Genomic DNA, 16,571 nt, shown 5'->3' with positions numbered 1-16,571 from the left:
TGGACATATCCTGTCTCCTCAGCGGTCAAGACTGAGCACTGAAAATATGAACATGCTCACATTTCTGCAATATAATATGATCTGAAAGGACTAATAATTGTGTAATTTGTGAAAAGAGCCCTGATGCAGACAGAGGTCCTGCAGCCTTTGACTCCTTGTTTTGTTCAGAATGGAAATACTTAGTTAACATAGCTTATATTTAATTCCAACGATATATACACTTTGTTCCTTTTTACTTATTTTCACTGTTATTCTCTTTGATTGTTAGCCTACTGTATTATTTATGTTTCAGAAGGCAGCAATTGTTAAAAACAAAAGCCAACCAGATCATTTTTTCCACCATGTTTTACAAGTTCTCTACTCAGGTCCAAAAGAAATGTAGAAAAAATACACAAACTGAAAATACTAAACAATGTTGTTGATCAAAAGAGCCCTGGTGCAGACAGGTGCTGCAGCCTTTGACTCCATTTATTTTGTTCAAAAGGGAAATACTGGCATGGATGTTTACAGAGGTAGCTTATATTTCATTCCAAAGAGTTATATAGACTTTTTGTTTATTTTTATTTATTATTTTGTACTGTATTATTTGGTTACTGTATTATTTCTGTTTTGAAAGGCAGCAAAAGTTAAAATCAAAAGCCTGGCAGCCAGGTAGCCACCTGCCTGCTACGTTAGTTTTTTACCGTCAAGTGAAACTTCAGATGCCACTGTCTGTCAAGAGGTGTCTCCGCTTGTGACATGGCCAATCTTTGACATAATGCTCAGTCTGTCTCTCTGCAGTCCCAAGAAGGGGCTGTCATGCTTCAGCAGGCCGGATAATTATTTCCCTCTTATCCCTCCTTGCCAGGGCCAATCCTAGCCTTCAATAGAAGCCAGGGACCGCACCACTTCCCATCACCTCTCTCCGTCTCTTTTCTTCTCCATCTCTCCTCTTCCATCTGTTTCACTTCGCCTCACACTCTGACTTCAAGACCCTCTTTTCCATCAGTCTGTCTTTGTGTCTTTCTCTCTCTCTTGTTCTGTATCCTCTCTAAGAATAGATTTGCACAGGCAAAATAGCTCCTCACTTTGACAGGATTGATGCTCGAAAGTAGTAAATGTTCCATAAAAGATTGCCATATGCACATCTTCATTACATGGCTTGCATTACTCATTTGATGCTCCCTACATGTATGAAAAAGAACACACAGAATCTTGCTTTTTTCAACCACACAATTCTGCTGTGATCTGAAGCACAATTACACAGCGTGAGCAATTTTAAGGAATTCAATGATTCCAAGAAACTGTCTGAATGCTCCGTTGTGACAAGAGTGTATGTTTGCTTTTATCTTTTGTAACAAGGCAGAATATTTCATATTTTTGTAGGATATGTAGACATGGTCTTATTTTTCATTTTGTCATTTATTTTCAAACATGTACAAGCAATACTCTGCGGTGGTAATAAGTGTTTACTGGTATGGAGGAAAATGTCTGTTGTGAAATGTCTGAATTCCATTCATCCATTCCATCCATTTATCGTCAGCCTGGATATGTAGTTCTCATGTTCTCATTACCTAAACTAACTAAGCTACAACTTTCTGGTTTGGATGCAACATTAGAAACTGGCAACAAGTGCACATAAAAGACATGTTTAAAAAAATCCTATACAACACATTGATCATACGAGGCAATTAACTCCCATTTTACTTCAAACACAATAATCGTTCCTCACCAAAAGCAGTCTCGTCATTCCAAGATGTGTGATTATAGCCAGCAGGCCCGCCTTGATTTGGAAATTGTGCATGTTGACCTGTGGCCCCAGGGCAGAGCATGGGGCCCCCAGCAGATCGAAAACAAATAAACAAGGCCTGCCAGAGCGGGCTGTGACAGTACAGGCTGTCTGCAGTAGATAAGACAGAACAATAGCCCTTAATAGGCCACAGAGAGACACACACCCATCTCCAGCCCTGCCTTTTTCTACTCCTATCTGCTTGCTGGTAACAAAGGAAAACAAGATGCTTTCCCTTTTCTTTCTTCCCTGCAGAGAGATTAGCAGCGCTTAACAGGGGTATGGGCATGAAAATGTGTATTTGAGTGATAATTCAGCAATGCTCGCACAACTCGTGACAAGGAGCCTGGTAGAATGAGAAGGAGTACAATGCTTTTACTTCCCTATGGGTTGAAACTTGGAGGAGAAAAGTACATCATATTTGTCAGCTATTTATTAGTCTATGGAAAGAATATGAAGACTTTTTGAACATGTAATGTTGCTTTCCAGTGTTTTTCCAGTGTATTTCATATCCATACAGATGACCATCGATGTATAACTTGATAGTTTTTTGGGGTTTTTTGTTTGTTTGAGACCTTCCAGTGTCCATAACACAGTAACCACACATACATATAATACAATATGTCAAACATGGATCTAAGACAAATTTCATGCTAACACACAGACAGGAATACAATATTAGACTACCTGAGCATGTCAAATTGTCGGGGTTACATTTCTTTCTTGTCCTAAATGCAGTTAGTGGCGTTTAAAACAGCAGGCAGAAAAGCCTGTTTCTCCTGTGAAGCCACTTTTTTGACTTTGACACAAAAAAGCCTTGGCAGGGTATCGGAGTGCCGGCAGCAGTGATCCTATTTTGTTAAATTTGAATCATTTCACCAGCACCAGGTAGAAGGCAGCGGCTCATACCGTAACACTGCCTGAAAGAAGACACAAAGATCCCCCTAAAAAGAGCGAGCTGGCACATTATACCTGATGCCTTTATGCTGAGCTCTGATGAAAGAAATCCACCCTGCTGCCAAGTTAGCTCACCTGAAATGAATGCCTTTAAGGAAAGAGGCTGTACTTGGTTCAGTGACAGGAGGTAAAACGCTACAGAGTGTGATGTTGGAGATTTTAGAAGGATTGGAGTATGCAATGCTATTTCACACCTAAAGGTAGGATTTCTGAGACGCCGGGAGCCTGATTGGAGCAGAGCAGAGCTTTGATTGGAGAGGGCATCAAACCAAGGAGATTGACCCTAAATTTGGCTCCTGTTATTTTGGCCAGTTCATCTTTGTTGCATTATAACCCCATTTGGACCATTAACTTGCTAAGAGAAAGCAATATCTTTTGTATCTAATAAGCAATGTGCAATTTTTGAACTGAATGAGCCTTTCCAGGAGAGAACATGATTAGAGAGATGAATAAGATGCACTTGTTTTCCTTTTCTGCTCCTTCAATTCGACCTTCTATTTCTCTGCATATTTTCAATCTAAGGCTGCATTCCCTCTGGTCACACAGTATTTAACCACAATATCCCCCTTCAAATGACAGTGAGGGGGTTGTGTGTGGCTCTGGATCTGTAAGCGTTACTTGGAATGGGCAGCTGTGGTAGAAGTACTCAAACCTTTGCTTACTTTCATTTGTCAGTTTGTGGAGGGAAAATAACATCCTTTTGGTTGTATACTTGTGTACTTGCATGTAAACCAAAACCAGAGAAATTACAAGAAAACACAAACTTCCAGCAAAGTGTGGCTCAGTCCTCGCCACATCCATATTTCTATAAACTGCATTTACTTCTGTGCCAAGCAACATAAATCATGTCTTATGTATCATTAATATACATGGGTGTCAATAGGAGACGCATGAATGGAAGAAATATGGTTCTTCCCAATAGAGACAGCGTTGAAAAATGGGCTGCAGATATGAGTAGAATAGAGTCTTCTCTGGTGAGGCTGCAAAAGGCATCTAAATCTCTGCTGCCCCCCAGTGGGGACCAGATAATGCTCTTTGTATGTATGTGTGTGTGTGTGTGTGTGTGTGTGTGTGTGTGTATGTTTGTTGGTGTTTGTGAGGTCCTTAGTCAAACCCTATAACGTGATATAGTATGTGAAGTTTCACCCACCCATGCCCTGTGTTGTATAATGTGTGGACGTCTCCTTTATGTAAGTGCTATCCTGTGTTGCCATGGCTCAGTGCCTACTGTGAAACATGAATAACGCTTATGAAAATCTATATTGCAATACTACATTCACTCCTTAACCCCAATCATTGCTTATCAGAATATTTGCTTCACAGGATCCTTGTTTAAATCTCTGCACATGTAGCAGAAATTTAAATCTTTCATATCATTGGTGGTCAGGCTAAAAGCTATACAGTGCATACACAGACTCAAGCCTAGGGATGTAGTCAATAATATTTAATAATTGGACACACTTTCTCATTCAAGTAAATGGGAAGGTGTGTCCAAATGTTTGACTGGAGCTGTACCTCTGTAGCTGTGATCACCTACGTTCATGCCTGCTGGGTTTGTCAGTCAACACGTTTGTGCTGTGCAGTGTCCCATCAACGCTAGTAGTGTAGCATCAGTCCTAGGTAGAATGATAGCTGTTTTACAATAAGAGAACCAGAATATGATTGTAAAAGTTACACATTGCTAAATAAATTTACATTTACATTTTGTCATTTGACAGACGCTTTTATCCAAAGTGACTTACAAGAGAGGCAAGACAATCAGGCATTAGAGGACAGTGACTCCGAAAGAGCCATGGTACAAATTCTCAAGTAACTGACCAGGCCAGGTGCAATGAGAAAGAGCACCAGCCAGAAGTTTTTTTGTTTGTTTGTTTTTTAAATAATTATTAAAGTAAGAAATAACTGGAAGTAGACAAGTGCATAAGAAATACCATAAACAACAAGAAAGTATTGCAATCAACAAAGCACTAAAAGGCTAAAGGGGCTAGAGTGCTGAGATGTTTACAGAAGAGTTTTCAGGCGTTTCTTGAATGCGCCAAGGGAGTCAGCAGAATGTATGGAGTTGAGTAGCTCATTCCACCATTGCAGAAACACAAACAAGAAGAGTCTGGATAGTGATTTCATACCAGGCAGTGATGATATTACCAGACGTCGTTCATTTGCAGACCAGAGCGGGAGGGAGGGGACGCACGACCTGATGAGTGACTCAATGTAGGAGGGTGCCATTCCATTGGTTATGATGCACATTATCATAATGATACAATGTTCGGCTGGCAGATGTTTAACATGAAATCACCTATGAAAACATTCCACTCAAGAGTTAAACTGTCGCTGAATGAGCATGAAACATACAGTGTACTAAACTGCAAGCAGCAGTAGCAGTAATACTTATGCTTAACGTTACATTAGTTGCCAGTTAACTGAGTCGTGAAATGAACCTAACCTTGGTTAAGTTGATTGCAAAAAAAAAACGTACAAAATAGATGATAATTTGAAAAAACCCTACCTTTTTTTGGTAAGTGGTCATTGTATAAGTGAAATAATGAAATCTGGTGTGTCCTGCTATAGAAGAAAATTGACTGTCATTATTGGTCTCCACATCGCCCATTATTTTTAATATATCAGGATACCTCATCATGTATTATCACTTAGGCAATCTGCAAGGTCATGATTTCCGTATTATTTCCTCATTTGAACATCTGAGTCCAGTTCACTTGTGGGTTGAGGCTGCTGTTTGCCTTCCTTTTCCCCTTGTTTTTTGCATTCCTGGTCACATCCCTATGTGATACTTAATCAGCATGAAACAGTTCTCCGTGTTGACCTAACAGCTTGCTCAAGTTCTTCGCATGGCGTCTGAGTCTTTATGCTCCAGCCTACATCTGTGTTTGTTTTGGAGCTCTCTCATGGTCTTGTGTCATTTGCTGCTGTTTATAAGGAGATGCTCATTTGGATAGCATGTAGAGGACAATGCCATGGCTGTCGCTCTGATAGCTATCCAAGTCCTTGATCTTCTCTCCCTGTAAACATCATTACCACACACTGAAAACATACACATTCACAACAGGCACGCACATGCACGCACACACCCACAAGCTGCTCATCCAAATCACCGCTAACAGATTAGCAGTGATTATAAACAAACATGGAGGATTAATCCTGTGTGCTCTCAGTCTACTTTTCCACTGAGCTAGCCAGGGTAATTACCAAGTGCTAGATTGTTAGTGTAATCGCACACACACACACACACAGACTTGCTGCTTTGCTTCGCTACTTAGTGATATCAGTTTCGTGCTCATTTTATGAGAAAGTTGAAGATATCTTTGGCTTGCAAAGAAACTGCAAGACGGCTTCTTTGCAAGTACATCTAGTCAGCATGTTGTAAAACTCACAGGTGTGTTCCTGTTGCTGCTGAGGAAAAGTGGGCCCCTTGACATTTTCAAATGGTAGCAAGTGAATTTGATTTACATGGTCATTATCAGGGTGGGAATTCACTTTTTGATCAGCAAACAACTTCATGTAGTTCATTCTGTTATATGAACCAGTCAGATTGTTACCAGACCCAAGTACGTAAGAGTTTTAAGAGATAAATATGATACATGGCACAGCTAGCAGTGTTTGAAAATCAGCAAGGTGTGCAGCTTCTGTTGTCACCATTTTCCATTAAAATATTGCTTTATTATTTCTCTCTAGGGTTGCTCTCTTTACCTGTTTCTGGCCTCTTCACTTCAATATATCTCTTTATTCTGGCTCCACTGTCACAGTGTTGTATAGCCTCAGGATAGGTAGCCTCTGAGTGCATGACCTAAACAAAGTTGGTGGTGAGGCTGCTCTTTTAACGTTTTCTCTATTAGTAAGATTTCAGTCTAGTTTTTTTCAGATGTGCTAAAGCATGTTTCCAACTATATTGGTCATATGTAAGTGTAACATTGCAAAGGATCTGCTAATGGTTTCATGTTTAATGCCTCAACCATTGCCAGCCAATGGCTGTTGGACATTACAAATGTACATCCATTGTTCAATACCAATTGGATTTGGCCAGAGGTGTTAAAACACAAAAATAAAATGATTATATGGTCCAGAACCATGTGCATTTCAGGACTCAGTGCTATTACAGCTCTGTCACTTTTCAATGCTACTACCCTGCTATCAAATGCACGTGGTACATTGAGTTTTCTTTTCATTTACTGGTGTCTCCACCACTAGATTAAATCCTTTCTCTATCTCTTTCATCTCAGGTTGAGGCCATCCTGGTTAACATCTTTGGGGGGATCGTCAACTGTGCCATCATTGCCAACGGCATCACCAAGGCCTGTCGAGAGCTGGAGCTGAAGGTGCCTCTGGTGGTCAGGCTTGAAGGTGGGAAAAACGCACACACAGATCTAGGTTTGGCCTGCCTGACCCTCTTAGTAAGCTGGTCCCAACTGACACTCCACTCCCACTCGCACATTATATACTGCACATCATCCCCCTCAGAATCCCAGATCATTGATCTCAATCTAGCTTGTATTGAGAGCACTTGACCTCAATGAGGATTTCGTGATGTTGGATAATGACAGTGGCTTACAAAGCTACAATACACAACCAAGTTCACACCGCCAGCAGTTTTCACTCATCTTGATGAGCTGTTTAGCATACTGTACATTTTGAGGCTGAGCATCCGTCACGCCACCGTAGGCATCATGCAGGCAGACTGTGATTCAGCCAATCTCTAATTGAATTTTAAAAAGCCAGTTATTCACTGTGTCTTCAAACAGGAATTTTCCTAAACCTTTTTGCTATATTTTTACTGTGACCTACCTGCTCTGTGGCTGCTAGCCCAATATCCACAACCTAGATGGCTCCATTTACCTCAAATGGTGCATGCTACACAGGCAAACACAGGCTAATAATGACAAATAATACAGTTAGTTATACTAGCTCTATTATTTGTCATTATTAGCCTGTTCCAGTTTTAACGTGATAATTAATTGTTAAAGAGCACAAATGTACCAGGATTTAAAGCACCTCTTCCTCACCTTATTTTAAACTTTGAAACCATTATATTATTGCTGCTCCAATCTCTAGAGCCTATCCATCTTCATTGTGGCCCAGTGTCCCAGTAAGAACAGCAGTGCATTTCTCATACATGTCACATTCTGCCGCGCCCGTCATTAGTGGCAGCCAGAATAACAGTAGGGACAGCACTGATTGGCTCACCTTTCAACCTGTATATGCTAATGAAACTTGTTCAGTTGTGTGTGTCTGTGTCTGTGTCTGTGTGTGTGCATGCGTGTGTGGAATGGCAGCAGTGACTCCCGGAGGCACGGGGCCAGTTGGTGGTTAGCTTAATTGTCAAGATCCTGCTGAGTGGTGTGTCCAGAGCAGCATTTTATACTGTATGTCCTCACATACTGTGCTAATATGTTTTGTAGGTCAGGGTGTGTCTGTTTTTTAATAATCCAGCTGTGTGCAGGGGTACTGTAGCGTATTGTGGACATGGCTGTTCAGAGCACAATAGAGTGTGGAAAGTTTAGTTGTGATATTAATGTGGACTGTGGTCACCATCCCTCAACAATGTAAAAAAAATGTTTTCACTATTTTCCACTTAAACAAAAGCCAGTGTCACGTAGGTGTTTAATTAGTGCATTTCCTCTCAAAAAACCTAAACCACAAGTGGAGCTACAACAATGACAGACGTGTGGCTTAAACCCAAATCCTACAAATTACCACTGTACACAAGTTAACAAGGAAACATTGTTGCCAGTTCAAATACTACATATGCATCTATGTAGTTTGTATCTGACGTCTGTCCTCATGTTGCTGATTAAACACACAGCTAAATGTGCAGGACATTTAAATTTATATTTACCATGTAGCTGAAGGGCAGTAGTGGAAAGTAACTAAGTACATTTACTGAAGCGCTGTACTTAAAGGTGCAGTGTGTAGAATTTAGTGGCATCTAGCAGAATGGACTTGGAAGAAATGGAATATAATATTCATTAGTATGTTGTAATTAGTGTATAATCACCTGAAAATAAGAATCGTTGTGTTTTAGTTACCTTAGAATGAGCCCTTTATATCTACATAGGAAGCAGGTCCTCTTCCACGGAGCCCGCCATGTTGCACCACCATGTTTCTACAGTATCCGAGAACGTATAAACCAAACACTGGCTCTAGAGAGGTTTCACGGCCAACGTAGGTTCTCCTACACACTTAGGAGGAGAGGTGGAGGGGAGGGGTATTCAGTTGGTTGCAATCTGTCACCACGAGATGCCAGTAAATCCTACACACTGCTCCTTTAAGTACAATTTTGGGGGTGCTTGTACTTTATTTGAACTTTTCCATTTTATGTTACTTTATACTACTACTCTAGTCCAATATTGTACGATTTACTCCACTACATTTCTTTAACAGTTACAGTTAACAGTTCATTTTCAGATTAAGATCTCCCATATAAAACATAATCATATGGTTATTAACATATGTTCATAGTATCTGATGCACTGTTATAGATTAAACTCCCCAACAGTACATGAAATAGTTAAATATTGGCTCCAACTTGACTATTAAATCAATCAAAAATAATGATCCAATAATATAACACTGACAAGGGCAGCTCTACAAGACGAGTAATAATTGCTAATAATTCTGTACTTTTGCTTCAGTGAAATTTTGAATGCAGGACTTTTGCTTGTAATGGAGTATCTTTATAGTGTTCTATTTCTACTTTTACTTAAATAAATTATTTGACTTCTTCCGCCACTGCTGAAGACTGAGTTTACAACTGCTGAGATTTGTCACTGCAGAAGCGACTACATTGGCAATCAAAATAGACCCTTAATTAGTTACCACTCATTTCTCATACTAGGCCCTGTAATTCAACCTGACTCACAAACAGTCTGAGTCCAGAAGGTCACTGCTAGTGGTTGGTCCAACCACGTTTCCTGGCCCGGGCCTAATCCAAGCTTTAGCTGTGGGTCATTACATCCTAGGCTGCAGTCTTGTGGAGAAGATTGGTTCAGAATCAATCAGCTCAGCTTGCTAGGCTGACCGCAGGGCAGTGGGAACGGCCCAGCGCTCTTCAACAGGATCAGAATGGATTAACTGGCACACTTTTAATTGGGAAGGCTCTTCTAAACGGCCTGGGTTGATTGCATTGGTGGAGAGTTGTGTATTCCCATATGTGGGCAAGAAGGGGCATGTGGTCTAGATGCTGATGGAGCTGAATTAGTTGATACGGGTGCATGAGGTGTTTTTGTGGGCTGATGGTGTCTCACTAAAGCACACCCTGTTCATGAGCCACTTTATTAGCACTCTTGTTCATCTGTTGCAAATTTGTGCAATAGATTCAGCACAGGCAGAAATTACAGATGCAGGTGTACACCCTAATGTTTAAGGTATTGTAAGAACACCTGAGGAAGTACTGCACTGCCCCCTTTGGCCACAGTATGAAAATGAAAACACTACACTGTGAAACTGCTGTCTGCCACTATGGAAAAATTCCCCCTAAATAGCCCTCAGGGTCCAGGGAAAAAGGTGACTGCATTCGCTTAACTCTGTTCCCGGCCTATTGATTTACCGTGCCATTCCATAACTGTCTGTCAAGCCATGGAAGGCTGTTTTCTCCTTAAAAGGAGATTTGGCCATTTTCCCCCATTTAATTAAAAAAGGGTGCAAGGTCCTATAGTAAGGTGAGAATGCTCCTTCAGTCCTGACAGTGTCATTATAGCTTAAATGCAGCCATCTGCTGCAGCATACATACACACATAAACAGATATACATGTACACACACACACACACAGTATATACACACCCACATTGGCTGGTTTAGACACTAAATTCTGACCACTGCATTGGTTTTCCATACCTTTTTATGGTGTAAATACTGGTTTCAATCTGATATGCTTAGGTATAGGGTGTGTGCCTCTTAAACAACAGTCTAGATAACACAAGAAACATGAAAACTCTGATTAATGACTGGCTAGCACATCAAAGGAAAAGCATCTGCACCGTTCAGGAGTATCCTGCTCTGCGTTCAGATGAGAAGCATTTGATGTTTGACACACAGGATGAGGAGAGAAGTATCAAGGCTCATCCATTTTTGGCTGTGAAGAGAAAACTCTCACTGTTTGGCACTGATTATTATGTGGATTAACAATCAAAGTCAGAACACGTATGATGACATTCAGTGATGAAAGAAAATTGTTGTTAAATCAATAATTCAAGGTAAGTGGAGTGGCAATACACAGAGACACTGGTATTTTCTGTTGTGTTAGGTGTGACAGCAATACTGTAACCTGATATGTAGTGTCTGTTCTTGAATATTCAGTGTTACTGTGAAGTGTTTGTTTCATCTATGTATCTGCTGCCCATTAAATTATCTACTTTGTGAAGTTTATTAAATTAGTTTGGTGTCTGTCAGTGACAAAAAATATTAGGCTAATCTCAGTAGTGAGCCTGAACAAATAAGCCTCAGCAAATGTTTTACATACATAAAGATTCTCCTTCACCTGTTTCAAACTAGCTTTACAAATTAATTTTAAGAGCTGTCACACAATGCATTCAAAAAAAACCCCAAACAGTGTAATTTATCCAGATTTAAATTTGCCAAAAAAGTGTTACAATTCTCAGGCATCCAGGTTATCATATATCAGAGGTGCAAGTCAAAGGTAACTGGACTCACTTTAGACTCTTGAAGTTTGTAACCTTTCATCCAAAAAGCTTTGTTCAGTTCAGAACTGAAAAAAGGAAATCATAGCAGGAAAAGCACAGGTGTGAATAATGAAATCAGTAATGGCTGAATCCCATTTAGCTGCTTTGGTTTCAGGGTCCTGCTATAGACATTTTTCACAGCAGACATTTGGTCATAGCAGGAAAAGCACAGGTGTTACTACTGTAATGACATTAACGATGGCTCTGTTCCATTAAGGTCTCCCAAAAAGCAAAACCAGTGAGCCAGCACGCACCATACAAAGGCCCTGAGACCTGCACATGTAAAGGGAATACAGCCGTGATTCATGTTATTAATTACACTTGTTTTACCTGTTACCTGTTATGACATGTTGACATGTCTGCTGTGAAAAGGGTGTATTGTACATGCTGGCTCAACTGTCACACTGTCATGGGACACTTAATGTTAATAAAAGGCATCATTAATATTATTAGTAACACTGATGAGTCATAAATTCAGCAAACTGACACAGTAATGTCAGTAACACAGTTAGTATCTATGTAAATTATTCTATCGTTAGCCACCATTAGCTACTGGTCATTCCAAAACAAGTAAAGCTTTAGCAACAAAACCCCTGAGTGTATTTAATTTAACAAGGTGTGTGTGTGTTTTTTTTGGCTTATGACTTCAACCTTCATTTGTAAAAGTAAGATTTTGTTGATTCATCTTTTAAAAGTCACATAGTCTTATTTTAATTGATGCTCCAAGAAAACAAACTGCTAACTGCACACCCACAGTAGCAGATTTAGATATGTGTTTCACATCCTGTCTTTTGTTATCTTTACCTTGTACAAGAACACACACTTTCTCTTGCACATACAGTTTCTTTGTAGGTGTGAGACTACAGCAGGAAGTGTCCTCTCATCAGATCTAAGCTTCACTAAACTCAGCTTGCTAAAACAGAATTAGTCACAATTTTAGGAGCTGCAGCGTCAACAGAACTCCTCCGGCGCAAGTCTTTGGCACAGCCCCAAGCCTTATTATCCCGTTGAAATATGGTGGCCTGTAATTGACTCACACATTAAAGTGACATTTTCACAATAGTCACAAGTAAGCTTGCTAATTAGAGCGGAGATCCAACAGAAATGTGTCGTGAAGTCGCAATATATCACATGGCAAAATACTTAGCACTGCTTGGACTTTTGTTGTTTTTGGCTTGAACAGTAAGTTTAAAGCATCAGAGCTGAGCAGTCTTGTATGGCTGGTGAGTTGATACATCATTCAGCAGTTTGGAAAGTATTCAGAGTGTTGGGAAAGCGGTGATGTTGTGAATTTGTATTGAATTTGAATTCCAATAGATGCTTGTTGGGGAAAACAAAGTTCAGACAGGCAACTGAGTTTTGCAAGCCAGAAAAATCAGAGCTGCTTTTGCAATAATTAGCAAGTCATTGGTCGTGATGAATAACCCCATCAGACCCTGGATATATTGAATATTCATTTCATAACTTCAAGTTACTAAAAATGAGGAGGAAGAAGTGAATAGAAACACTGTATGTTAAGATGGAATCCTAAACAATCTTTTTAAAACAAAAGTCCCTCTCAGTGCATGTGCTTTACATGTGTGCATTAATACACCATACTGCATGTCCCTGTCTAAGCTGAGAGTAGGTCTCTGGCAGCACCTAGTGGCTGCAGGTGAACACACACACACTAATATACTTAGCATACTCTACACACACACACAAACACACACACATCCACATACACAGTCACACATACCTAGTGGTGCTATATCCAGCTGGGCCCTGTCCTCGCCTCTGCTGCTGTGAGCTATCAGTGCTCCCTACCGCTCACAGTGGAACTGCAGTCAGCTCTCACACACATACACACATATGCAAAAAAAAAAAAAAAAAAAAACACATACGTGAATGCATGCCTCTTCTATCTCACTCCCACAGATGTGTGAATAACCCCTCACACATTACCCTGGTAACACAGGTACCACAGAAGCAGCGGTGACTAAACTAATGCCGCACACACTATTGCTGCTCATGAATATTTATGGGATGAAAAAATAGCAAAAATACATGTGTTGTTTACTTTATTTCAGTGCTATATACACTTTCCATAGGGATATTTGTCTTTTCAGAATACCTCCTGCATTATGTATTTGCTGTGGTCACATATGGCTGCTTCTCCCACAGTTTTATCTCCTGTTGTTTCAAGTTTATTGTGCAGCAACTTTGTTTTAATCATATGACAGATAGGCCTGTCAGTATGATAATACAGATCTGTCAATCCCAATGAAGTTCACAGGTCAGCCTATTGAATGATAAGTATACAGTACTACCCCCCCCTTCTCCTCACTATGAGCAACAGCATTAAGACTATAAATATGTCTGCGGACACACAGAGGGAGAATATTCTCTGCTATTTGATGAGAAAATGACTTGGGACACCCTATCCCCTGTTTCTGTGCCAGAGCAAGGTCTCTTCCTGCTCTTATTCTAATTAATTACAAAGCAGAATTGATTGTTTGGAGTGTGAGCCTGCAGAAATGTGTTTGGAATGACTTATTATCTGGCTGGACAAAAGAGATGAAATATTAGGCGTTAAGTGGCGCTGGTAATAGAATTCCTCATGAAAGGTCTATTGATCAGGGTGGCCAGGCCTCCGGAGAATTCACATATCATGCAGTCTTAATTACACGCCAGCCTGGAGAGCTAAGGTCAACCTGTAAGTGTCTGAGCGCACACACACACACATACACACACCTATTCATTTAACATCACAGACTTGGCAAGAGTGAGTGCAGAAAGACACCAATGCACACTAGTGGCAATTATTCTCACGTCGCATATTGTCACAATACACACTGCACATAAATGGCTTAACATTTGATAATAAGTAAGTGAAAAGCCATTTTCATCACTGTTACTGTAAAAAATACGAACCAGGTTATACTTTTCAAAACTTATTCAGTGGATTTCAAAAAAATGTACGTTTTTAGTGGGATATAACGGCACAATGCTGATGTGGAAACAAAGGTGAGTAATTAGGAAAAGATAAGTAAAATTCTTCATACCAGACAGAGTAGAGAATTACTGATACTAGATCAGACAGATCTGCAAGTGGCCTTTTCTTTGCCTTCATGTCATCATGTGTACAATCAGTGAATGCCACATAAACAGCTGGCTTTTGTTGTTTTCGCGGCGAGGGCATTTCTGCTTCATTTGACCTTTTGCTCTTTTGCCCTTTCTCTCATTCACTCCCTTTTTCCAGCACCAGCGTCTCCCTCTGTGTGTCCTTCCGTGCACTGCAGTGCCCCCTGCCCTGTGTTGTGACAGGCTTGTCAGGCTTGTGTTTGGCTGCGCAGTGTGCAGCCCTGGGAGGCAGCCAGTTCAGTGTGTAGAGCCTCGGGGTTGTGCAGAGTGTCTACGGGTGTCCCTCTCTCTCTCTCTCTCCCTCTCTCTCTCTCTCTCTGCTTGGTTGCTGCTCTACCAGGGCATGAGCGCCACTGTATCACCCAGCACCTGCTACCCGTAACCTCGCTGCGGCCAGGGGAACACACACACACACACACAAATTGCCCTTTTGCCTCACTGACGTTGTTCACAGACCAAGCTGCTTTCGGATCAGCAGTCGAATTTGCCGCCACTCACCCATAACTCCATCCATCTGTCATCTGTGTGGATTGATTCCTCCAAAGGAAGTCTTTCACACAGCGTGGTTTTTAGATCAGCGCAGATGGCAGATCAGGTGCAACCTTTGTTTGTCACTTTTTGTCGTTTTGTTGTCGTCGTTGCCTTTTTTAACAGTGCTTTCCTATCTCTTACAGGGACTAACGTCCATGAGGCTAAGAGGATTCTGACCGAGAGCGGCCTGCCCATCACAGCAGCAGACAACCTGGACGACGCCGCCAAGAAAGCAGTGGCTGCCATCAGGAAATAGGAAACTCCACCTCATCTTTAAACAATTCTCAGTGTAGCCCCACTACGCTCTGCCTGTGCATCACCGATACTCATAACAGCCTCAGATCATCACTCAGATCATCAGCCTTTTCTTCAACATGCAGACATTCAGGACTTCAAGCCTTTGATCTAATAGGCCTGTACTGTTTAACACAATAGCTCACAACGAATTTCGTTGCCAACTTCTCATTTATATCACAGGCTTTGGGATGGTGTATGCCTTATAGAGCCATACAGTTCTCCTCCCTTTTAACACCTCAATCAATTTTCTCTCTATTAAATACATATTAATTGGGATAAATCACTCTTTTTTCACATTATGAAAGTCAACATATTCATAGAACATAATAACGTAATAGTGACCTCTGTCTGTGATTAGATGGAGCCCTCACACTTTGTGCATTCCATTTTTCCAAGGCAGAACATGTGGCTTTCTCTCTGCACATCGTGGCATTTGTATGGATCATAGTCTGTATGGAGTATTCATTAAGAGAGGCATTTTCCATCTTCACCTCAAGCCTTGGCTTACAATACCTTAAAGGTGACTGAAAGACAGTCTGCTCACGAGTTTCAATATCATGGTGACATTTTAATGGCGCTTAGTTAAAATGAAAGGCAGCAATACAGCCAGCGGTTAATGTTGAATCTGTTTTCTCGGTGACTTCATTTTCCAAGTTTAAATCCATCCATCCAACGCCTTATCTGTGTCTCACATGAAGTGAAGTACCCACTCTTAATGGGCTGTGAATTTTACATCATGTCTTACTTGTAAAGTGCTACTTCACTCTATGATGTACAGTGTGTAACGGCGTAAATCTGTGCCTATTTCATGGAGGCTAAAGGGTTTGTAAACTATCTTGCCAGCTCTCTCAGTCCTAGCAATAGTTTCATACAGATCTGTTTAAAGAGAAAAAGAAATCTTTTTGTATAATCATGAATGTATAATGACAGGATGTCTTGGATACAGTGTGATAACTGTGTATATAATTTCAGAGATTAAAAAAACATATTTCAACACTACTCTCTGGGTTTCTTCACTCAATACAAAGTAGAGCATCCTGGGGGAAAAGGCAGAAGCAGGTGGTAAGTAAGGAAGAAAAATTCAGTCATTCTACTGATATTCTGGCTTTTTTTTTTTTTTGGAGAGAGTAAATTTGCAGAATAAATGTAACATCAGCAGGGGAAAGTAGACCCTCAGCCATTTGTACGGTTGTGTGCCTTTGAG

At 40.6% G+C, this 16,571-nt stretch overlaps 1 protein-coding gene across 1 annotated transcript in view; it reads left to right on the top strand.

Annotated features, from left to right (window-relative positions):
- suclg2 (succinate-CoA ligase GDP-forming subunit beta) overlaps window positions 1-16,366 on the top strand; it is a 102,745-nt gene extending 86,379 nt beyond the window's left edge. Inside the window, exons 10-11 of the mRNA XM_067588054.1 lie at window positions 6,961-7,081; window positions 15,214-16,366. Of these exons, the coding sequence (XP_067444155.1) occupies window positions 6,961-7,081; window positions 15,214-15,326 (234 nt within the window). The 3' untranslated portion in view covers window positions 15,327-16,366. The remainder of the gene's footprint in view (window positions 1-6,960; window positions 7,082-15,213) is intronic.
- The last annotated feature ends 205 nt before the right edge of the window (window positions 16,367-16,571 follow it).

This window comes from Thunnus thynnus, chromosome 4, assembly GCF_963924715.1.
Source record: "Thunnus thynnus chromosome 4, fThuThy2.1, whole genome shotgun sequence".
NCBI lineage: Eukaryota > Metazoa > Chordata > Actinopteri > Scombriformes > Scombridae > Thunnus > Thunnus thynnus.
Note: the sequence above shows the minus strand (reverse complement) of the source record. Positions and strands in the feature narration are given on the sequence as shown.